Source organism: Entelurus aequoreus, linkage group LG03, assembly GCF_033978785.1.
Source record: "Entelurus aequoreus isolate RoL-2023_Sb linkage group LG03, RoL_Eaeq_v1.1, whole genome shotgun sequence".
Lineage (NCBI taxonomy): Eukaryota > Metazoa > Chordata > Actinopteri > Syngnathiformes > Syngnathidae > Entelurus > Entelurus aequoreus.
The window spans coordinates 70,284,352-70,311,491 of NC_084733.1; the positions used below are offsets into that span (position 1 = coordinate 70,284,352).

Consider the following 27,140-nt stretch of genomic DNA (forward strand, 5'->3'; position numbering starts at 1 on the left):
CGGTCATAAAATTAGGTACAGTATACCTGCACCATACGCTGTTATTAGATTAGATTGATTACGTTTGATGTTTTCTGACTATTTTGACTACAATTTTCAGTGTTTTTTTTTTCCAGCTTCATTTGGAAATCAGTGATATCTAATCTCCCGGTCATAAAATTAGGTACAGTATACCTGCACACTATAGTGTATTTAGATTACATAAATAAGGTTTGATGTTTTCTGAATATTTTGACGACATTTTGCAGTGTTTTTGGGTTGTTGTTTTTAAACTAATTTGATTGGGAAATCAGTAATACTTGCCCCCATTGGTCATAAAATTAGGTACAGTACACCTGCACCATACACTGTAATTAGATCAAATTGATTACGTTTGATGTTTTCTGACTATTTTGACTACAATTTTCAGTGTTTTTTTTCCAATTTGATTTGGAAATCAGTAATATTTACTCTCACAGTCATACAATTATGTACAGTACACCTGCACAATATACTGTAATTAGATTACATAGATAAGGTTTGATGTTTTCTGACCCATTTTGACGACAATTTGCAGTGTTTCTGGGTCGTTGTTTTTAATCTAATTTAATTGGGAATTTAGTAATATTTGTTCCCACTGGTCATACAATTATGTACAGTACACCTGCACAATACACTGTAATTAGATTACATGGATAGGGTTTGATGTTTTCTGACCCATTTTGATGACAATTTGCAGTGTTTCTGGGTCGTTTTTAATCTAATTTAATTGGGAAATCAGTAATATTTGTTCCCACTGGTCATAAAATTAGGTACAGTACACTTGCACAATACACTGTAATTAGATTAGATGTATAACGTTTCATGTTTTGACTGTAATTTGCAGTGATTCTGGGTGTTTGTTTTTTTTAACCAATTTTTCATATTGCATAATCAGTAATATTTGCTACCACCGGTCATAAAGTTAGGTACACCGGTACAATTTTTCTGAAATTTGATTACATACAAGAAATCATTTCAGAAATGGACTTTGTTTGCCATTTACTGTTAACAATTTACAATGATCATGAATGTAGTTTGTTTTGGTTTATATTTGCATTGAGCTGTATTTTCTAATATTTTGCCAAATAATGTAAGAAAAAAAAACAAATAGCACACTCACATTCGGAAACACATTGTAAAAATAAAACCTATCTAACTGTGTCAAACAAAACTGAGCAATATTATTATGTTAGCTACTGCGGTTTCCAATGAGTCTAAATTAGGAATATTCAAAGTCTGGCTCAAGGGCCAAAACAAGCTTATATTTTTTATTTTTTATTGACCGACATATTCTAAAAATTAAACACAAATAGACCTCACTTACAAAATTACAAAAGGAGCAGTGAGGCCTTCATAAAAATGACATGGAAATCCAATGATTTATAGCATACAGTAAGATATATTATAACACAAAGCTGCCATGTAAATACAAAAGTGCCGAACCCCTGCATTTTTAAGACTTTCTAGATATTGCCCTATTAAATATATATTTTTTAGTGTTACCGTTCAATGTAAGTGCGTGCGTATGAAATAGAATGCAAGCCTATATTTGTGCATGGAGGAGGACTGAAGCTTGACAGGCTCATCAGCAATGTGTTGGAGGAATCCACTGATATAATAATTATAGCATCCCCCGTCTTTAGTGGAGGTTGATTGTTCTTGCTGTGAGCTAACACACTTAATTGTAGTATGCAAATGAGAGCAATTACAAAGCTTTTAGGTGAAGAGATGACAGCTGAGGTTGGTTTCCGCCGAGGCCTCGCCCAAACAGTTGCCATGGGAACCATCATGGAATAACACGACTGTCAAATGGATATAATCTCATGATATGGCCGCAAATTGCCTGCTCTGCAAGAGCTGCCTGGGCGATCCATTTGAGAGAAGACGATTCTTTGATTACTGAGTATATTCTCAATTTGACTAAAAGAGGGTGTGTTTACGACTATTCCTTTTTTTTGAAATGGAGTCAATTTCCAAAGCGCAGGCTTAATGAGGTTGTAAAATATGCTTGCACGCAAACAAGCAGCATCAAAAGGAATTTTAGATGATACATGTTTTGACTTCCCGGTGCTCAGTTAGCTGCGTACATTGGAAAAGTTTATAATTGCCTGATCAAACTGCTCTCATTGTGCATGTGATATTCACATGGAAGAATGCTAGCGCATTTAGTGAAGGCTGAATTGTCAAACTCCCTCTGATTAAGATTAAGATTAAAGTACCAATGATTGTCACACACACACTTAGATGTGGTGAAATTTGTCCTCTGCATTTGTCCCATCCCCTTGGGGAGCAGTGGGCAGCAGCGGCGCCGCGCCCGGGAATGGAGAGGTCAATGACGCTGCCCACAGCCACACTCTGAGACCGTCCAATTAAAATCACTGCTCCTGCAATATTGAATTCCTTTCTTAATACAACGTTTGTTGAAGAAAATACTGTTTGGAATTCTCTGCTTGCCAAATTACAAGAAATAAGCAGAGCGCTGGCTTGCAAAGCAAAGTTGCGCTCCCCGTTTGCTCTAAATCATCTATATCGCAATTAATCTGCTGGAGCCTGTCATGAATTAAATATGAGTATGTGAGAGAATGAGGTGTTCTGGAGGTAAATGACAAGAGGCAGACTGTAATTGAGGTTGCAGCAGCGCGGCCTCCTGAACTAATCCCTGACTGGGTCATGTGACACGGGCTACGCCAATGGCGGCAGCTCTTTTCGCCACAAAGCCGGGGCAGCTGGGAAAATTGATTTCTCATCTGAGGTGTATTTGATAGCTTTTGAAATCAAAAATTGAAATTAACTAACCTACGCCCCGTCATTACAAAAGAGCAAATTAAAGTGTGTGACAGCATTTTTTCTACCACCCTCCCATTTCGGAGCTCTGTAAGCCCATGAAAGAGAACACAATCAGTTCTCTTGACCAACATTATATTAGTATTAATACAGTATTGCTACTGCTATCATAAATAACAGCATATTGTCATATATGCCTTAGTGTTATTGCATTAAAGATTTTGAATGGCAATGTCTAATACAACACAAAGTTGGCCTGTAGGTAAACAGTCTGATATTTTACTTTTTATATATTTGTTGAAATTTTAATCAAAATGTATACATATAATTCAACAATCAAAATTTTAATTGTTTATGTATTTGATGTTTTCAACAAAGGTTTTTAAAAAAAGTGGTAAAATAATGCTTTCAAAATGTTTTTCTATTTATGAAAATTGTATTGCAGCATTGTACTACAATGAATGCAATAAATGACAAATATTTTTAAAAAAGTACTTAAACTGTTTTAAGTATAAATAGTGTCACAGCACTGACGATTTGGAATATATAATTCACTGCACAGTTTATATTTTCCTTTATATGTATTTATATGTTTGTGTACATATATGTGTGTTTTCACACACACACACACACACACACACACACACACACACACACACACACACACACACACACACACACACACACACACACACACACACACACACATACACATACATATATATACATACATATATTCATACAGTATGTATATCTATACATCTATATATATCTGTAGATATATCTATAACTATATATATATATATATGTATATATATATATATATATATATATATATATATATATATACACACACACAAACATACATATACTCATACAGTATATAAAGTATACACATACCTATACTCATACAGTATATATATATATATATATATATATATATATATATATATATATATATATATATATATATATATATATATATATATATATATATATATATATATATATATATATATATACATACATACATACAGTATAAATGTGTGTGTGTATATATATATATATATATACACACACGTACATACAGTATATACATACAGTATGTGTATACACACACAGTATATCTATACACATACATACATATATATATATATAACACACACACACAAATACATAGACATATACACACATATACACATTCATATACACTTTTACATATCTATACACACAACACATACGCATACATAAATATATAGGCATATATACATACAAATAACACACACAAGCACTTATACATATACACATACATATCTATACACACAACACATATGCATACATAAATATATAGACATACATACATATATAAATATATACACATACATACACATTATTACACACAAACACATATTTATACATATACATTTATATATATATATTTACGTGCATACATATTTATATATATAAATGTATATATATAAATATTTACTGTATATATATATATATAAATATAAATGTATATATATATATATATATATATATATATATATATATATATATGTGCGCATACATATATACATATAAGCGCATCCATTGATATATATACATATATATATACACACACACACACACACACACACACACACACACACACACACACACACACACACACACACACACACACACACACACACACACACACACACACACACACACACACACACACACACACACACACACACACACACACACACACACACATTTTATGGTTTCAAACTATGTAAAATAAAATTGCTAAAAAATGTCACAATAAAACTGTTTAACTGGATAGAAACATTTTAAATAATTACTAGATCAGAACTAAAATACTATCACAAATATATGTAAAACAACACTCTGTTTTTTTAATAACTACTTTGCAACAAAAAAAGGGAAAATGACTGAATAATTCCCTATTCATTATTCGAACCAAAGTAATTTTTTTTTTTTAAACCAATTCCCATTAAAATGATTTTCAACTGTAAAAAAGTGTAAAATAATTTCTAAGTTAATAATTCAATACTATCAAAAATATATGTTAATCTATTTAATTTTTTAAATAACTACCAGTGAAAGTGAGTGACTAATTCACTACTTATTAAAAAAAAGTAAAAATAAAGAGTTTTTTTGTTTTTTTTTACACAATTCACATTCATAAGTAGTAAAATATTTTTTCAAATATCTATGTAAATGATATAATTTTTTGAATAACTACTTTATGACAAAGCAGTGAAAGTGACTGGCTAATTCACTATTGGTTATTAGAACAATGTAAACAGCGTGTGAACAGAGGAGGAGAGTCTCTTTGTGAGAGTGAGTCAAAGTGGACAAGACGCGGACGCAAACAAGCGAAGGCGCTGACAAAAGACACGGCCAAACAGATGTTCTTGCAGGTGGACATGAAGATCAATAGGGGGTGGAGAGCAGCACACATAGTTTACCTGAGCTGCTGCAACTTGTAGCAGATGTGAAACAGACTGATGCCTTGCAAGGCTGATCAATGGACAGGAGGCAGATGGAGGAGAACATGGAGGAGTGCTGCGAGGCGTCGCTAGTTAGAGGAGAGAGACATAAAATAATAGGAGTCACATTTGATATGCAGATGGGCTCCTGTCCAGCTAGTCAGCAACACAAAAATAATAGGCTTCAACTTTAGCTTAAGCAAGGACGACTTAAACTTCTGCCAAAACTCTGTCACGTTAATTACTGGTGGCATCACCTCAGCAGAGTCTGGCTTTCAGAATTTCTAACAGGTAGTCGGAACGCTGCACTGTGACGGCGATTAAACCAGGTGAGAGAAACAGGAGACTCAGCACTTCCTGCAGGCTAAAAACTTTGCTCATTAGCAGAAGTGAGAGGAGGTGTCTGAGTAGGATGCAACCTTTACCTCCCATTAGTCGATTAAAACACACACGCCTCACTCCATCATCAATCCAGTCTCCAAGCATGTGGCACAAACAGGTTGGTTCACAAATATGTAGTGGGTGCAACAACTTCCTGTTCACCAAACCTACAATATTGAAACCTAAAATGGATCATATGTTTAATTTGAATGGGCGTAAAATCTTGCAGGATAATTGAATGTCCATACAGAACATGATTCCCTGCAAAAAAATATTTTTGATTCACGTTAGTTTTAAATAATTGTTAGTTAAATGCCTGTGTTGTGGAGAAACTATTTTGGTTACTTTAGATCAGGGGTGTCAAACTCATTTTAGATTGGGGGCCACATGTATAAAAATCTACTCCCAAGTGGGCCGGACTGGTAAAATCACAGCACGATAACTTAAAAATAAAGACAGCTTCAGATTGTTTTGTTTGTTTAAAAATACAACAAGCACATTCTGAAAATGTACACATCATAGTCCATCCATCCATACTGTTTTTTTTTTTTTACACTTACATGTTGGGGTTATTAGTATTCTATCTTTATTTGTTGTTATTTATACTAAATAAATTATGTGATAATGTTCATCAACCAACTCATTGGTGTTAATTTTCAATTAAGATAAACAAATTATATCAAAATCAAATTAAAGAATGTTATTTATGTAGTTTGCTCATTTTTCTCGACTGGTGCATTAACATGTGGTTTATTTTATTTTTTTACATATGCAGCATAATCTACAAAGATACAAATAATTGCTATTGTGACATCTAGTGGACACATTTAGAACAGCAGTTTCTTTCATTAAAAACATTTCGGCTCATTTTTATACTTAGCAAACTCATCCCATGGGCCGAATAAAATCTGTTCGTGGGCCTGACCTGGCCCTCGGGCCGTACGTTTGACACCCCTGCTTTAGATGCTAATTTGTGTAGCATGCTGGGAAATTGTTGGGATTCCCCAATACACAGTATGCAAAGTATTACTGTACACCATAACATCTGTATCTAATGTCATTGAATACTTTTTTTAAAATATACTTTTGCAGTGTGATAACAGTTTCAATGATTATGTTTACATTTTTCAAACTACACTTACTATTCAGAGCTTAAAGCTTCAAGAATAGCGGGCAATTAGATGGTGTGCTTTCTCTACAATTGTTATTCCTTATTTTGATCTTAATGTTCAGCTTGTACCAACATGTAGTCCATTTAGTAATCTTATTTTACTCTATATTTTCAATTTATATTTTTTTCCCTCATTTTTATTTTATTTCCTGCCGTTCTTTATTATCTTTTCAAATGTTAACATTTAAACACAGCAAGTGAACAAGTAATTGCTGACACATGGAAAAGGAGTTGAACTAAATGAGCTCTACTTCTACATACTGTTATTTAGAAATGTTGAATTGTACATGTTTCTCATTGAAACTTGTTGAACAACATGTACAAAACAAATGATGCAGCTGCCTAAAAATATAGTTTCATAGTTTGTAATAATTTGACAATAAACTGTCACCTAAACTTGCATTGTTTGTATGGATTGTTATTCTGCATTTAATTAATTGGGAAACATTTCAATATAGGAAAATATCGCATTATTTTTTATAACGATACACTGGAAAAAGTAGATCTCAGCAAATATATATTTCTAATTTCTAGTCAACATATTTAAAACTTAATACAAGTCCAAATACCCTGAATAGTAATTTTTCAGTGAGGTATAACAACTTGATTTTGGGCAATCACTAGTTATCACTGATCATCACTAGCTAGTTATAAGACACACAACTTTACAACACTAGTAAGTATAGCTAATACATTATAATTGGTAATTTAAAAATCACTAAAGGTTTTTAATTCTAAAAATAACATCTTGTTTTAAGAAATCTTTGCAAGACAATTTTGACTTGTTCTATTGGCAGATTTTGTTTGCTAATTACAAGCAAATATCACTTGCATTATTATTATTTATTTTACTATTTTTAAGAGGGGCATTTTTTCAAGTAGTGTTTAATATCGATTTAAAAAAAAAGTTTTTACATTTTGAACAAAAAAATAAAAGATCATGTTTTAGGCCGACTGTAACTGAAAGATAACTTCTGTAACCTCCACTCTGCAAAGGTTAGTGGTGAGCAACACAGAACAAGAAGTTAACAGTTTATTTTACATTTAAGTGTCAAGATCCTTGATCCACTTTCTGTACAATTGCATCCAAGGGAAATATATTATTTGAACTACATTGTTTTTTGGCCTCAGTTTATCCAAGGAATTATGTCATCTAGTGTACATGTAAGGACTTGTACTCTAAGCTTCATTTCAATTGATCAGAGAATATGGCTGTAACAATATCGCAATATATCGCCATATCAAAAAAACAACTCAAAGGCAAGATCTGGCCCGCCACATCATTTTAAGTGGCCTACGGAAGCCTTGAAATAATTCTACCAATAAAGCACTTCATTTTTCTGACAAAAAAAAAAGCATACAATTGTATGTCTTTTACATGTAAATATTATCTGATCATTTATTTTATCTATTTATTTATGTATTTATTTGACAGGGACAGTACAATTAAACATTGCTACCCATAGGTAACCAATGTCAAAGTACATAAGACTTCTAGCCACAGGCTAATTTGCGACCCTTGTCCCTGGTTAGGATTTATTTTTTTAAATTGAGAAATGTGTAAAAAACATACAAAAGGATTAAGACAAGTACAAAAATAAAAACACATTGAGAATAATTGGCCCCATTTGTCCATGCTACACCCAGTTCTAGTGCCCACACTTCTGATTTTCCTTAAGCCACTTTTTCATGCAAAAAACAAAGTTTTTTGTTAAAATAAAAATAAACAAATATCTGCATGCCACCCTGACTTATGATTTCAACGCAAGTTATTTATCAACTTGTATGGAAAAAATCAATTAATAAATGAATAGGTAATTGTGTTATATCATGTGGCGAATATTTATTACAATTCACTGTTAACCATAAATGCAATGAAATAATATTACATTAAGATATGTATCGTGTAGTGAATTCCTTTCCAACATTCAGCCCTAAATGTCATTATTTTATCATTTGTACAAAATCAAACATTTTACAGTTTTACTGTGGCTCTATACCACCATCGTGTACAGGCGAAAGTCAAAAACATAGAATATCGTGCAAAGGTTACTATAGATTTACTGTACATAGCGAAACTAATTAATGATATAGGCTCATAACAGATATTTTAATCCTTATTTTGATATAATTTTGATGACTATGGCTTACAGTTCATAAAAAAAACCTTGAAGTGAAAATCGCCGCAAATTTGAGGTTTCCAAACTGTAATCACAATTATAACAAATAAAGGATTGACATTCCTCACTCTGCATGTAATGAGTTTATATCATATATTAGTTTCACAGTTTGAAGTTGAATTGCTGACATGAGCAAACTTGTATTTATATTTTGGGGTTTTTACCTGTATTTTATGCAGCAAAGTTCCCGTGTTTTGCCCAATTTCTTGACTATAATAAAGCTGACTTTAATTAGAGTGTAACATTGTGTACATTGATATTAGATCACACAAATAAATAAGCGGGAATTTTTGGCCATCTCACGATTCGATTACGATTCAGGAGCAACGATTTAATTAAAAATGTGTTTTTGTTTCACTAAATAAGCATTTATCACTTGCAACTTTTAAAAACAGTGCATTTGTAATAAGAAATTCCCATCACATTTATTAAATTAATAGAAATGTGTGTAAAACTGGAACATAAGTGCCCTATAATAAAGGAGCTGGTCGGATCTCTCGGTGCTTGCTGCAGTCAGACACATTTTTTAGAACATTATTTTATTTACAATACATAAATCGATTACTATAATCGTCCATGACCAAATTGCGATGCATCTAAGAACAAATTTTCCCCCCACCTCTACAAATAATTCAGGACACAAAATAATTCCGCATGCATTCAATCATATCCGCTTATAGTTGGCCGGGTGTTGTTGGCCCCTCCCAACAGTGCACACCTGACACACACAACATGGATCCTCTGACACGGATCGTCCCCATGGCCCTGCTGTCCGAGAAGCAACTTGAACTAGGCGATAACCTGATAGACTTTATCTTGTCTTTGGCGGGTTTCAGTGAAGCCTGAAGAAGACACTTCAACCACACACACACACACACACACACACACACACACACACACACACACGCGCACACACACGCACACACACCTACCCACCCCCCAAGAGCCCTAACCTTCCCCTCATCCTTCCTCGCCACCATGGCAGCCTGAAAGCTGTCAGCGGCCTGTTGCTTATTGATGTTTCTGCATGTTTTATGTCTTCGGGAGATATGACGGCCCTGACACATAGTGCTGATTTCAATCAGCTCGCCACATTCCGCACCCAGTGACAGCTGGGGCAAGTAGAAAGAACAAAAAAAAAAAGAAAAAGAGGTTTAGATCGGATCCTGGCATGGGATTCTCCTCCCTTCTAATGAAAATGTTTCATTCACGTCTCATGCCGCTCCGCGCTGATGAATTCAAGAAGAAGAAGAAGAAAAAAAAAAGGAGAAACGAATAGCGAGGGGAAAGAAATTCGGCTTTTGTCAGATCGGCCAGGCAAGAAGAGAGGATGACCCCGGAGCCAAAGGTTCTGACACTGCATCAATCCCTTTAGGGGTGAGGCCTGCTGGACCAGCTCTGGCTGAAGATTACTTCAGCACATCTGAGGGATGGCTGGCTCTATCTATTTCACACATTCTATGCAGAGGAGACAGCCTTGTATGCTTTGGATCCTGAGCTGCCCACTAAATGAGGTCTGAGATCATTCCGTGGAATGAGGGGAGCTATCCAAGGCAATTCAATCCCAAACCATTGACATAGAGCTTACTCAACCCCCTGGAAAACAACAAAAAAATAAAGGAAGAGAGACGCATCTATTCCCTTTTCCTCTTTATGATACCAACGAGGAGAACGAAGCCGGTGGTAATCCCAATAAGGCTCTTAGCTTGCAAATTCAAGTATATGCACACATGTAGCCATAAGACGCTCCCACGCAGCTTTCTCACATGTTGCTGACGAGCATATCACAGCTATTCACATGCCAGCGCCTTTTGTCCTCATCTACACTCTTCTGGTGGCATGATCAGATAATACGCCATCATAAAGAAAAAGAAAAACACTGAAAAAATATATACATATTTATATCAATATATACTAATATATTAACATCACATTTCTGTGCATTTCTAATCATTATTACTGCATTAAAATAAGTCATAGCCGTCTGGTCTGTAAGTTCTTACCAAAATATAATATGCATAGTGCTAGCACTAAACTTTACAGAGGCGAGTTCCCACAAGACACAAAGGAGGGGCAGGAAGTTTAACTGCCTTAAGTCTATACTGTAAACAAATACAATACTGCTAATACAAAAGTATCGGTGCTAGCAATATTGCCAAGGAGGAGCCAGAGCTTAAAAACTATCTTCCATTGTCCCTATTTGGTAACGCTTCACTTTCCAAACAAAAAGAAGCGGACAAGACAAAGGCAAGGACGACATTGTTTAGCAGAAATCGGGAACGAGGCTAAAAGCTGTAACTCAAGGAACTTTAATTTCCTAAAAGTTAAATAATTATTCCAGTATGCAGATCCCACGCTTAGCTGAGGGGCCAAATAACAGGGAGCTTCATATGCATACATAAATATATACACATATATACATACATACTGTACATATATAAATATATATACATACATATATACACTTGTACACACACATATTTATATGTATACATTTATTTGTATACATTTATTTATATATATATAAATATATTTGCGTATACATTTATTTATATACATATATACATACAAATATACATATATACACACATAAACACAAAAAGAAGCGGATAAGACAAAGGCAAGGCCGACATTGTTTAGCAGAAATCAGGAACAAGGCTAAAAGCTGAAACTCAACGAACTTTAATTTCCTAAAAGTTGAATAATTATTCCTATATGCAGATGCCACGCTTAGCTGAGGGGCCAAATTACAGGGAGCTTCATATGACATCACATACATAGTCCTAGCCCATTCCTGCAATATCACTGATAACAATACAACATTTCCCCAGACAGTCTCCCTGCTTCCCACTGCATTATTGTTGGGTTTGTAAACATACTGGGATCAGCGTAGTGTAGGGAAAATATAACACTTTATGTTTTTTATGTTAAATGTCTAATTCTGCACTGAAAATGATTGAACACTTAATTTTCTATTAAAACATGCATCAAGTAAAATTCTAATTTTATTTAAAAAGTATAACAATTTTTTACGTTAAGTAAAAATCCTCAAACATTTTTTGTAATGGAAGGGCTCAAAATTAAATTAAAATGTAGCCACTTGCCAGCATTGTGGAATTTTCCTAAAAATACTTATCTATTATTGTTAATTGATTGCGGCCTGACCGTGGTACATTCATTTCCACGAATGAGGAATGCCTGATTATAAATGTAATATGTTCATAGCTGGAGCATAAAAAATTGAAATATTTAGGACCTTCTAAATACGCTTAACATTATGAGAGCCTTCTAAACATTAAACAACAACCACATAGTCCCCTTTACACTTGTTGAATCCATTACATACTGAAAAATACAAAAAAAATCTGTAGATTTTACAGCAAAAAAACAAAACAAAAAAAAGCTCAGTTGCCAGAATTTTACTGTAACATTTACAGTGTTTTTTACACGCAATCACTGTAAATGGAAAACGGTACCATTGTTATTCTTACAGTAAAATTCTGGCCACTGAGCTGCCATTTTTTTCAACGTAAAAAAACCTTGAGTGATTGTTTTTATAGTGCATTACTTCAAATTGATCAAACATTTTTTTTTACAGCATAGAAGACATAATAAATAAATAAAATCATACATTTACTATACTGACTTCAGGAGCCACGGTTTCATCTAGTGGTCAATACTACTCTAGTTTTGATAGTTTTAGTTAATTTAGCCATTTGTATCCTTGACAACGCTTAATTTGAGGCGGTATAGCTCGGTTGGGAGAGTGGCCGTGCCAGTAACTTGAGGGTTCCAGGTTCGATCCCCACTTCCGCCATCCGAGTCACTGCCGTTGTGTCCTTGGGCAAAACACTTTACCCACCTGCTCCCAGTGCCACCCACACTGGTTTAAATGTAGCTTATAGATAATGGGTTTCACTATGTAAAGCACTTTGAGTCACTAGAGCAGGGGTCACCAACGCGGTGCCCGCGGGCACCAGGTAGCCCGTAAGGACCAGATGAGTAGCCCGCTGGCCTGTTCTAACAATAGCTCAAATAGCAGCACTTACCAGTGAGCTGCCTCTATTTTTTTTAATTGTATTTATTTACTAGCAAGCTGGTCTCGCTTTGCTTGACATTTTTAATTCTAAGAGAGACAAAACTCAAATAGAATTTGAAAATCCAAGAAAATATTTTAAAGACTTGGTCTTCACTAACTGACAAAGAAACAGATAACAGATTTGGTGTCCAGTTCAAAGTGTGACATGATTTATTTAAAAATTTGAGAGTTGACTTTTGTATTTTACATGAGTTATTATCTGTACAAACATGGTGCAAAGTAATTCATGATTTGTTAAAAATTATTAGTGGCTAGCTATTTAAAAATGGGATATTGTGATTTCACAAGACTGTCTTAGAAGTGATCATTTGAAAATGTTCAATTTGAAAAATGTGCACTTAGAGAAAATATAAAAATAAAGTTTTGCATATTGATATTTATCTGTTTCTATATATATTTATTGTGAGAAATCATTAAGATGATCAGTGTTTCCACAAATATAAATATCATTAATTATTAATAATAACATAGAGTTAAAAGTAAATTGAGCAAATTGGCTATTTTTGGCAATTTATTTAAGTGTGTATCAAACTGGTAGCCCTTCGCATTAATCAGTGCCCAAGAAGTAGCTCTTGGTTTCAAAAAGGTTGGTGACCCCTGCACTAGAGAAAAGTGCTATATAAATACAATTCACAATTTAGGCCAAATATATTTAGCCGATTTGTTTATTTTATTCCCTGCATTATCTGTAACTGAGTGAAGTCCCACACTTTGAAGCATGGTTTGGAGAGGGACCACTACGTGTATTTTTATTTGTCATTATTTTAATTTTTTGATAATTGTATCTAATAATTACCAATATGCAGTTCAAATTTTTTTATTTTTTTTTATCATTGAAGCCGTTTTAACAAAAGCTAACCAGTTTTGTTTTGCATTTTGCTCCCTTGCCAAACCGAAAAAGTAACCGCTACACCCCTATTAATAATAGTTGCACCAGTCTGTTTGTATTATATGTAAATTAGTATCCAAAACAAGTTTTAGCTCAAGACCAAAACTTACCTAAATGTGTAACATGTATTGTCACACACATAAATGGTAAAATAGTCTTACTCTGAATAAATAAAAGTTGACCAGTGACCACAAAAACTTTGGAAAACCCTTTCCTTACTGATGTACAATACTACAAATGTTCTTTTTGATACCGAGTAAAATTCAGGCTGGTATGGGCGATACCGATCCGATACTTTGTGCAAATATCCTTAATGTATCAGGTAAAATTTAAAAAGTAGTGTATTTCAAGTGTTGCTGCTCCTGAGGTCTCATCTTAAAATTATATAAAATCAAAGGGCGAAACAAATGATGGCATTACTCTGCACTGAATGTGTTATCTTATTTATATTCAACTCTGTATGTAGTGTCTCCAAATAGCCTATAATAAAAATATACTTTTACCGTTTTATAATACTGAGTGGCTCATTTTAATTGCAAGTAATTTTATTAAATAAACAAATGACAGACTGAGTGACTGAGCACATCCCAGTGTGCCCGTTACGTACCTACTTAGGCGAAGAAAAAGTAGTTCCCACCAATCGTGTTTTATTTTGACAAGATCTCAATGATTTAGTTACTTTACACCGTCTTCCTGTTAACAAATAACATTATCTAATTATTTTCAATTATTATATGTAAGCTACTTACAGTTTAACAGGATAAACCTTGTAAAATGATATGAAAGCATGTGTTGATCACAATTATTATCATCAAGGTTTAGGTCAGGCTGATTGCAAAATAAATACTAATCAAATATTTTTGAAAAGAAGGTACTGAAAAGTAAATGCAAATACAAAGTGCTTATAATAATTACATTCTAACTAAATTAATAATAAATAACATATGTTTTTTAAATAATCTGTCAATAAAATTAAAATGCAAATTAAAATACAGCTTCAGCACTTCAGTCATAATGTTTGTGCTTAAGAAACTTTTCTTTGAATTTAGCCCAAGACTTTTTCTGTTCGTTTGATATTGTCATTACTGCCACAAGTGGTGGAAAAGTGAATTACCACTGCAGCCCATACCGACCACAGTTGAGGAACAGATATTTTTAGGCGGCCCTGTTAGGGGTTAAGAAAAACTGCATAATTTCAAATAACTATATTATCAAAAGTATCAGTATTTTGATCTGGTATGGATCTGCACATCACTACTATTATTTACTGCATTACACTCATCTAGAACAGGGGTCTCAAACTCATTTTAGATTGGGGGCCACATGGAGAAAAACCTACTCCCAAGTGGGCCGGACTGGTAAAATCACGGCACGATAACTTAAAAATAAAGACAACTTCGGATTGTTTTCTTCGTTTAAAAATAGAACAAGCACATTCTGAAAATGTACAAATCATAATGTTGTTGTTTTTTGTACACTTACATGTTGCGGTTAATAGTATTCCGTCGTTATTTGTCATTATTTATATTTTCTGAATAAATTATGCGATAATGTTCATCAGTCAACTCATTGGTGTTAATTTTCAATCAAATTACAGTATGTTATTTATGTAGTTTGATCATTTTCCTCGACTGATGTACTAACGTGGTTTATTTTGTACATATGTAGCATCATCTACAAAGATACAAAGAATTGCTATTGCGACATCCAGTGGACACATATAGAACAGCTGTTTCTTTCATTCAAAAATTTCAGGTACATTTTTATACTTCGCAAACTCATCCTGCGGGCCAGATAAAACCTGTTTGCTGGCCTGATCCGGCCCTCGGGCCGTACGTTTGACACCTCTGATCTAGAGAGTAGGAGTCCAAAAATAAACTTTAGTTTTTTTTCCACCAATCAGATAGAATGGTTTATCTGCTGTGCCGTCAACACTGGCATATCAAATTAATAGCTCTATAGGAGCTGCTTTGCGTCACTTTTCACTTTCCTTCCCCCCCTCCTGCCCGCCATGGAACACAATTACTGGATCCATAATGAGATTCAAAACAAAGACGAAATTAGCTGTCATTAAATTATTTCAATTTCCTTCCCCTAATGGAAGATTGTGACAGGTGTCATAGTTGGCCCGGCAACATGCTATAATGGATAATTGATCCATCAAAAAACATCAAGCCCGGGCAATAACTGGTTGGAGACGGCCACCGTGGAACACGCAGAAAATCGAATTTAACCCCGTGTTGACTGCGCCACTCCCGCGCTCTGTCGATCAAGCGCGTCTTCTCCCTGACAGCTCTGTTCACATGTTGTTAAATAATCTAAAGGGAGAAGAGGAACATGAAAGAAAAAGCCGTCTCAGAGGAACTGTCAGGGAGAGAAGCAAAATGCCACGGGGGGCGAGGAATGCCTTCAGCGGCGCAGCTTTTCACATTTTAATTTGGGTCTGTGGGACTGACTCGCGGCAGCGCCTGAGTGAGCGGGTCCTGGGAGTCAGGGCTCGCGCCGTGACCCCTGAGCATAGACGAGCCCGGAGAGATGTCAGCTGCGAGCTCCCGAGGATCACCGGGCTGCCAAGCGCTTTGAAAGCCGCTGCCAATTCAGACTAAGTTGCGGCTGAATGGCCGCGGCCGAGCGGGGCCGCCACGCCAGTAAGAAAAACAGGTTGAGAATTTGCTTTCAAAATGTATTTGTCCTTTGACCTCGCGTCCAACCTCGTGGCCCCCGCCGCCTTTGAAGCCCGGTGTATATACATACATTTTTTGGGAGAGACGCTAAAAGAGGGGAGGGTCTCGGTCCCTGTCAGTATAAATATATTAATAATCTGACAGCTTCATCTGCTTTTGAGGGCTCCGGCTTGACAGGCTCACAAAGGGCCGGCGCTGTAGTCCGCCTCGTACACGTCTAGCTTTCCTGTCTGAACAACACAGGGAGTTTATTAAGACATCACACTCCTGTGAAGCATTGATTTTACAGCACTCCCTTGTCACTTACTGTATGAGGCCCAGCAGGAGCGGCCAAATCAAGCACGACAGCTGCACGTAACCCGCTGAATATGTTTGAGAGAAGCGCTCGCTTCAGGTAAATGTGCTTTTTATTCCATCTTTAATCTGGACAAGTTGCCGGATCAAACATGGAGACATGACAAAGAAATGTTTTTTTGTTTTTTTTTATAAATAAATAAAAGCAAAGATTATTAAGTTTCCGCGACTTGCAGAGAGGAGCCGATGCAATGTGGAACAAAGGAGGGGGATGTGCATCTGCCTGTGGAAAGGAGCCCCGCCTCCCAGACAGAGAGGGAGAGCGGGGTCAGAGGGAGCACAGGTAATTGAGGTGTCCCCGCCCCTCCCCTTTTTTTTTCTGGGGCTTCTCACCCCATCCTCTCACCCCTCCAACCTATCCACGCAGTGGGCACAATTACGCTTCCCATCACCCCGCCAGCTGGCCCCCGTGATCCCACACTTCTTACTAAACGCGACTCCATTGGCCCTTTCCCTCTTAACCTCCCAGCGGCCGCTCTGGGGAAAATAGGGAAGCCGCACACAAAACTGCAGGGAAGAGAACTCCGGGCCGCTCGACTACTTTTAACGCCTTTTAGGGGGCATGAAGAGTGGAAATAAGGAGATTGTGCATTGGGATTTAGAGTGGATATATAACAGGCGCTGAGGCAAACGAACATACCATTTGAATTAAATTTTCGACACTTTCACAAACTTTTAAAATATATATGATTTCTACTTTTTCCATTAAGAAAACATCAGGAAGTCTTACTGTGAAATGTGCAAAAAGTCAATTTTTTACAATGTATATGGTATAGGCCAGCGGTGTCCAAACTTTTTCCACTGAGGGCCGCACACAGAAAAATTAAAGCATGCGGGGGCCATTTTGATATTTTTCATTTTCAAACAGTAACAAAATATATGGATTTGTTTTTTTTAACCTTTAAGGTTCTCGGGGACCATAAAGGGTCTAAGTCATTAAAATGTTAAAAACAAGTCAAATTATTATCGTATTTTTTTATTTAACGCTTACAGTAAATCTCTACAGCGGGGTCAACAACCTTTTTGAAACCAAGGGCTACTTCTTGGGTACTGATTAATGCGAAGGGCTACCAGTTTGATACACACTTAAATAAATTGCCAGAAGTAGCCAATTTGCTCAATTTACCTTTAACTCTGTTATTATAAATAATTAATGATATTTATCTTTGTGGAAACACTGATCATCTTAATGATTTCTCACAATAAATATATATAGAAACAGATTAATATCAATATGCAACACTTTATTTTTATATTTTCTCTAAGTGCACATTTTTCAAATTGAACATTTTCAAATGATCACTTCTAAGACAGTCTTGTGAAATCACAATATCCCATTTTAACTAGCTAGCCACTAACATTTTTTAACAAATCATGAATTACTTTGCACCATGTTTGTACAAATAATAACTCATGTAAAATACAAAAGTAAACTCTCAAATTTTTAAATCATGTCACACTTTGAACTGGACACCAAATCTGTTATCTGTTTCTTTGTCAGTTAGTGGGAAGCCTGGCATTGCATGCTGTTAACTAGTGTGTTGTACTCTGGTGTGTAACTTGACACTGCAACTCTGAGTGAGTTGCAGATGTGCATCAGTGAGGCGTGTTCTGTGTTTGTTCTTGATGAAGTTCATGTCAGAAAAGGCTGATTCACAAAGATAAGATTTTTCCTCATTGTTTGCGGAACCTTCTTAATCTTTTGGACATATTTTCACAGCAATCTGGCCTTAAGCTTAATTATGATAAATGTAAAATGTTAAGGATCGGAAATCTAAAGAGAACGTCCTTTCGAATGGAATGCAAAGTGCCTGTTTTGTGGACAGATGGACCAGTTAACATACTTGGTGTTGTTGTCCCAGAAAATCTGGAAGATCTAGGCTCAGTAAATTATGATAATCGACTAAGAAAGCTGGACAAAATTATGCAATTATGGAAAGGGAAATCCCTAACCTTGTATGGTAAAATGTCTATTGCCAACACGTTAATTATTCCTCAATTTATTTATTTGTTTTTGTCATTACCAGCTCCATCACAAAACTTTTTTAAGATTTATGAGCGGAGGGTCTTCGATTTTGTCTGGAACGGCAAACCAGAAAAGATTAAAAGAAAGGTTTTGTACAAAGAGTATGAATATAGGGGCCTGAAACTTCTCAACCTTGAAGCTATGTGTCTGTCTTTAAAAGCATCAATTGTTCCAAAGATGTATTTAAACATTGAGTGGTACACAAATGTCCTGTTGGACAAAAAACATGTACTGTATCAAAATAAAGTGTATCCTTTTTTTAAGATTAAGATTAAAGATTAAAGTACCAATGATTGTCACACACACACTAGATGTGGTGAAATTTGTCCTCTGCATTTGTCCCATCCCCTTGGGGAGCAGTGGGCAGCAGCGGCGCCGCGCCCGGGAATCATTTTGGTGATTTAACCCCCAACTCCAACCCTTTGTTGCTGAGTGCCAAGCAGGGAGGTTATGGGTCCCATTTTTATAGTCTTTGGTATGACTCGGCTGGGATTACAAGTGATCCCCTCCCAGAGAGTCTGCTGGGAAACATGGCGGGGTTCATAAAGGAAACAATCCACTCTTAGTGGTGTTTTCAATTTTATGTGCCAGAAAAAAGAGACGATATTTTGCAGCAGTTAATATGGATGAACTCTAATATTGTAATAGATGGAAAGCCTTTCTTTTGGAAAATATGTTTGAAAGAGGAATCATTTTTGTCAATGATATCAATGAGAATGGTAAAATTATGAAGTATGATGAATTTAGAGCTATGTATGGTGATGCTTGCTCAAGCTTTTCATTTTATCAACTAACTGGAGTAATTGGGAAAAGATGGAAACAAATAATTAATTATGGAACTACTAAATTATTAGTGTGTAAACCTCTAATAAGAAATTCCTGTTGGCAAAAAGGAACTAAAATAAATGGAAAAATATATTTTTTTTTATTTAAGAAAGAAATCTTTGAAGGCTGCCTCATACAACACAAATGGAAAATGGGAGGACTTTTTTGACTGCCCGTTGCCATGGGATGCCATATTCAAACTAATCTATAAAACCACTATTGATGTGCAAAATCGTTATTTTCAAATTAAAATTATTTATAACTTCTTACCCACAGGGAAAATGTAAAAATTATGGAATATGACAGAGTCAGATGATTGCCGATTTTGTTGTCAGGAGCCTGAATCCACCCTGCATTTGTTTTGGTATTGTCATATTGTGTCTTTGTTTTGGGTGGAAGTTGAAAAAATGTGTTTAAGGATTGGTTTGTTTATGTAGCTTAATGTGGTTTCTGTTATTTTAGGAGAGTTCATTGACAATCATGATTTAGTCAATTTAATTATAGTACTCGGTAAAATGTTTATTTTTAAGGCCAAAAACAGATATTCACTTAGTATTACTTTCTTTAAAACATTTATTCAGTATTTTCTAACTTTAGAAAGTTACATGGTTGAAAACGATAATGATGCCAAAAAACATTAAAAAAAAGATGAGAAGTCCTCAAAGGCTTATTTTGAAAGTATAATTATGTTTATAGATTATATGATATCTGTTGTTGTGTTCCCTAATTTGAGTGACCTGGACATAATCTGGACTGTACATAAATGCTTATTTTGAAAATGTAATTTTGTTTATAACCTATATGCAATTTGTTGTGTTCACTAATTTTTTTCTGTGTACATGAATGAAGGTGTGTGTTGCTGAGTCCGACTTGGACATTATCTGGACTGGGCCTGGTTTAAAAAACCCTTTAAACAAATCTAATTTAATTGACAACCTGGTCTGTTGAAGATAAGGCCGTTTTTAAAAAAATAAAATAAAATAAGATAAATAAATAAACATTTTCTTGGATAAAAAAGAAAGTAAAACAATATAAAAATAATTACATAAAAAATTGTAATTAATGAAAATGTTAGTGGACCAGCAGGCTATACAATCATGTGTGCTTCAGGGACTGTGTCCCTTGCAGATGTGTTGTCTATGTTGTGGGAACCAGAATATTGGTAGCAGAAATAAATAACCCCTTTTGTGTGAGTGGGTGTGGATGAGTGTGCATGGGGGAGGTTGTTTGTGTTGATGCACTGATTGAAAGTGTATCTTGTGTTTTTTCTATGTAGATTTAATTTAAAAATAAAAAAAATAAAAAATAAAAAATTATTATTTTTTTTTAGAACAGGCCCGCGGGCGACTCATCTGGTCCTTACGGGCGACCTGTTGCCCGCGGGCACCGCGTTGGTGACCCCTGCTCTACAGTATATCAACTTCAGGTTGATGTAAAGTTTAAAAAAACAAAAAGGTTTTATGCCTTTTCTGTCAAAGACAACTTTGTTTGATGAAGTAATTAGAGCCTTAAAAAGATCAATCAATCAATCAATCAATGTTTATTTATATAGCCCTAAATCACAAGTGTCTCAAAGGGCTGTACAAGCCACAACGACATCCTCGGTGTCGAGTGGGTCTGACATAATATTGTGAAAGTCCAACACATCAGCGAAAGTCCAGTCCATGGTGGGGCCAGCGGGATACGTTTTTATTAGTTTTTTTTTTACTTTCAACACTTAAGTTACGAGATCAACTTCAGATATATCTGTCGATTTTCCATTTCAACTATTATTTTGTTTGTTTTTATGCTCTTTTGTCAAAGAAAGGAGCCTTGAATAGGTCAATAATTCATTATAACATTGATTTTTTTTTTGGGAGCAATGGCAAAAAAAGAAAAATAAAGATAGACAAAAGAAAAAAAACAACCTGCATGGCAGCTTTGTGTCAACATTGCAACTCATTCCACTTTTTGTAATGTTTTTTATTTATTTTTGCAATAGCATTTCCAGAATGTGTCGCCGGCCTGTAAACAATTAGCTGTGGGCCGCAAATGGCCCCCGGGCCGCACTTTGGACACCCCTGGTATAGGCATACTAAATATTAACTAAATATGTTTATAACAATAATTCCAACTAAATATATTCTAACCTAAATATTGAAAGGGTAAAAGAAAACTACATTTTTGGGTGTAATAATAGATGATAAAATAAACTGGAAATCTCATGTTAAAAATATACAACATAAAGTAGCAAGAAACACGTCAATAATAAATAAAGCAAAACATGTTCTAGACCAAAAATCACTTCATATTCTTCACTGCTCACTAGTGTTACCATATCTGAGTTATTGTGTAGATATATGGGGGGAAACAACTACAAATGTGCGCTTCATTCACCAACGGTGTTACAAAAAAGATCAATTAGAATAATACATAATGTTGGACATAGAGAACTTACAAACCCTTTATTTATTAAATCACAATTATTGAAATTCAACGATTTGGTGCATTTTCAAACAGCTAAACTGATGTACAAAGCAAACGATAACCTGCTACCCAAGAATGTACAACAATTCTTCTCAACAAAAGAGGAGAAATATAACCTTAGAGAAAAATCTAATTTAAAACCTTTGTATGCGCGTACAACACTTAAAACCTTTAGCTTATTAGTATGTGGAATTAAATTATGGAATGGATTAACCAAAGATATCAAACAAAGCACCAATATGATTCAGTTTAAGAGACTGTTCAAACTACAAGTGTTCACAAAGTACACAGAACAAGAATTATGATGAACATCTTGAACCCTTTTTTTTTATTATTGAGACAAAGATTACTTATGTATATTTGTTTACTTACTATGGTATATTATTTATTTATTATTTATTTGTTCACTATTCTTTTACAGAGAACAAGGGAATTGGATACAATTGCTATGGTATGAAAAGGGGTAGGATTAAATAAGCTCTGTTTCTTCCTACTCCTTTTCGGACGTGCTGTAATAAAACAACTGGAAATGTGTGATGCATTACATTGTTTCGTATGCATGTTCCAAATAAACTGAAACTGAACTGAACTGAACTGAACTGAACTGAACCTTCTACACACAGATTTTTGGTAAGTGACATATATAAACAAATATGTGTATGACATATTTTTATTCATTTACTGCAATAAAATAAATAAATAAATAAATAAATGTTCGAAACCACTAGTTTTTATTTTGAAATTGCAAAGGGGGAAAGAAAACAAGAAATGTATACGTAATTATACTAGTGCTGACAATTGATACGTTTTTCAGAAACATCCCTTTTGGAATTTGAATTTAATTACGATTATGAATGTAACAATTAGAACATTTTATATCACGGTTATTGTCACCAAAATGATCACGGTTTCATTATAATCACAATATTGTTCAATGTGCTAAAAACGCACTCAAACACACTCTCAACCAAGTTTTATTTTTTTAAATGAAATACAAAAAATAAATAGCCAGAAAATATGCTTCCTTGGCAGAAAAATATATTATATAATAACATTGTTTGGCTACTTAGGAGATATTATATATATATATATATATATATATATATATATATATATATATATATATATATATATATATATATATATATATATATATATATATTGAGTGTTTAAATGTTTATCTTCTACAAGTTTTAGTTTTTTTTTTAATGACAAAGAAAAAAAATGGACGCAGGTGAGCCACGTCCGGTTCGAAACGCAATGCAGATTCACTTCCTGTTATATTACTTTGAGTATCGATCTATCTCTCTGTGCTGAGAGAGTACAGCCTGTAGGTTCAATGTGCACAATAGAATATCTTAGTTGCTCAGACAATAACATATCCTTTTTTTTTACTGCAGGAACTTTCACAGGAACTTTACCATTTACCCAGGTAGATAAAGTTCCCACTGTGTTTCCACCAAAAACTACTGAGGTACATTTAGTTCTTCAGGAACTGTTTTTAGTTCCCGCCAGCCAGGTGGGACTTTTGGAAGGTTCCTGGAACCTTATTGTCGACCAGCTGTGCTGTCGAACGCTGATTGTTTAAACACAGTTGCTGCGTTCCTAAAATGTCTTTTTCAAACACAACTGCCACTACGAAGTATGCAAGACAACTTATTTTTCCTATTTCTTGTTTTATTTATATTACTAGAAACTAGACAACGGAGAGAAAGAAGAATGAAAGGAACTTTCAACTCGCAGGAACTTTTGTGGGGCATCTTTGTGCTGAAGAACGCTGATCAGTGGAACTATCTTGCAGTGTTTTTACTCAGCCGTAGTCCGTAAACTATATGCAATTTATTGTTTTTTATACATTTTACACACGTCATTTCGATACACGAAGCTACGAGAAGTGGAATTTTTTTTTTAAACATATTTATGAAGTATTTAGTCGGACTCGAAGCAATGACCACAGCTGCTTACTACTCAGAAACTGTTGAATACATGTGAAATAAAGGAGGCAGCACATGAAGGTAAATGACATCAAATATTAACTATTTATTTTATTACATGTTGTAAAAGTAGTCCGTGACACTCCATTTATGCAGTTATTAGCAAAAGCCGATTTGTTGGTGTTGTCAGAGTGAGATAAACACTGACATTTATTATTTATATATTGTTATTTACAGTTTAGATGGAGCAAAATGAATCGCCTGACTCTCATGAAATCATGAGCTGCTTACTACTCAGAGACTTTGTTGAATAAATGTGAAATAAAGGAGGCAGCACAATGCTACCCAAGAATATACAACAATTCTTCTCAAAAAAAAAGGAAAAATATAATCTTAGAGAAAAATGTAATTTAAAACATTTGTATGCACGTACACCGCTTAAAACCTTTAGTATATCAGTATGTGGAATTAAATTATGGAATGGATTAAGCAAAGAAATCAAACAATGTACTAACATGATCCACTTCAAGAAACTCTTCAAACGTAAAGTGTTTACAAAGTACAAAGAAGAAGAACCATGATAAACATTCTGAATGTATTTCATCCATCGATTCATTTTCAAAATAATCTTACTCATCTCACCATATGAAATGTAACTTACTTCACAGAGTATTATTATTATTATTATTATTTTAATTGTGATTACTTATGGAGTATATTGTGAATAAATTGAGAACAGGAAGTGAACAAAAGTTCTAGCAACTGTTATGTAAAAGAAAAGGGGTAGGATTAAATAAGCTCTGCTTCTTCCTACTCCTTTTCGAACATGTTGAAAACAGAAACTGGAAATTGTGATGTATCATGTTGTATGCTTGAATGTTGGAAATAAACTCAAACTCAAACTCAAGGTAAATAACATACATTATTAACTATTTACTTTATTACATGTTGTAAAAGTAGTCAGTGACACTCCATTTGTGTAGTTATTAGCTAAAGTCGATGTGTTGGTGTTGTCAGCGTGAGATAAACACTGACATTTATTATATATAAATTGTTATTTACAGCTGAAATGGAGCAAAAGGAATTGCCTGACCCTCATAAAATCATCATTTACTTAGAGGACAACTTTCTGACTGTTGGACATTGTGGACAAAAGCCTGACTTTTTTATCAACAATTTGGCGCACTTTATTTTTTAAATCATATTGTTTTGGGTTCCATTTACTTAATTTTTAGTAAGAGAACTTTGACCTAATTGTGTTTGTTTATTTACATTGCATCACTGTAGAAATAGACTAAACCACTCCTCCATACGTCACGTCAGACTGATTTGTATAAAGTGTGAAATGCGGTGAACACACAAACCACACAAGTCTACAGGAACCTACTGTTCCTGGAACTAAAGGTTGGTGGAAAAGGGCCTTATGTGTTTATACAAGTTTAGATTGGGGTATGTTGGGTTTTTTTTATGTGGAAAGAAATTAATGGCTCTCGTTTTCATCTTAGAATTCAAGCTAGCTAGTGCAAGCTTGCTTTTCCAGGAAATGAGCAGTGTCAACGGTCCGTGATTACGTGTTTTTACGTTAATTTGAATTTAAATCAGTAATACTAACGTGGGGAGTTTTACCGCGATTTATCACTGAACCGATTTTTGTTACATTCCTGATCAGGATTAATCCCAGGTTATTACTCGCTTGCATGATTCCAATATTTGCAAAGTTATATATTTTTTTTAATACATTTTTTTAAATGCACTACGTTTATTTGTTCAAAAGATGGTGACGGTTTCATCCAAAGTCCCATCAAGATGTATTTTCAAGTGAAATTTGCCAGCGACTAAAACAGTCAGAGTCTCCTCACTCATGTTGCACTAAAGTATGCATTGATCTGATCACTAGCCGTATAAAAAACAACCACCTCTTTGGTAACCATCTGCGGTTTACATAAATAAACATTTGCGGTCAAAATATTTGGCGTGATAATTTGCATATACACATGATGAATGCAATTTTTTCTTGTGAATAATCACATGAGTTAACTTGTTATTTTTGACAACCCTAATTCATACTTATTCAGATTTCAAAATACCTTCAAAAGCTTGAAAAACATGATTTTAGTATTTTCCAGTGTGTGAATGCTAATCAGTGAAAAATACTGCTCTAATTATTTTCATGGTTCAAATTAGAAAAAAACATTACAATAAGCAATTATTTGTTCATTTTCTTTACAATTGTAACAAGTTGAATCAAGCAGGGTGTGTATTGTGTACCTTTATACGGCATACCGTAGATTTCAACAGTGGTCGGTCTGATCCTCAAATTTCCCCAACACGCTTGAGGTGTCTCCTGATAGACAGTGTTTTCCCTCCATCCCTTCACATGATGAGCGGCGATGCTCTCCCGCGCGTTATTACCTGAAATAATACCATATGGTAGAATGTAAACAACATCTGCATATTCATGTCACAACTTCATCTGTTTAATTAGTTCCAGCAAAAGAGTTTAGCCTCCGAAGGCCCCCGCCCCTTTCTGTCAGAGGAGTGACGGCGGAGCCGTGCCCCGCTGTCGCTCCTGACAGTCCTCCATTGTTCACGTGACCCTCTTTGCCCGCTGCTTTAATGCCAGGTGCGTCTTTGCAGGCCACAGATCAGGTGAAGTCAGTCGAGGAGGCTTCTCCCGCTCTCTTGCATCGATGCCAACTCTGTCTCATGCCTCTTTAGCAAGCAGATCCGCTAATTATTTGACAATGATCTATTATACGTACAATAAACAGTGTTTGATTGGGAGCCAGACTGTCACTTGATGTACATGAGGCCATGACGGCATG

The 27,140-nt window shown here is 34.8% G+C and overlaps 1 protein-coding gene across 2 annotated transcripts in view; it reads right to left on the reverse strand.

Annotated features, from left to right (window-relative positions):
- LOC133646801 (uncharacterized) overlaps window positions 1-27,140 on the reverse strand; it is a 123,198-nt gene that overhangs the window by 68,511 nt on the left and 27,547 nt on the right. The window contains exons 8-9 of one of the 2 annotated variants that reach the window (XM_062042583.1): window positions 26,584-26,727; window positions 5,286-5,395 (exon numbers count right to left, since the gene is read on the reverse strand). In XM_062042583.1, coding sequence (XP_061898567.1) covers window positions 26,689-26,727 — 39 coding nt within the window. In that variant the 3' untranslated portion in view covers window positions 5,286-5,395; window positions 26,584-26,688. The remainder of the gene's footprint in view (window positions 1-5,285; window positions 5,396-26,583; window positions 26,728-27,140) is intronic. The other variant, XM_062042584.1, reaches the window with a different exon arrangement.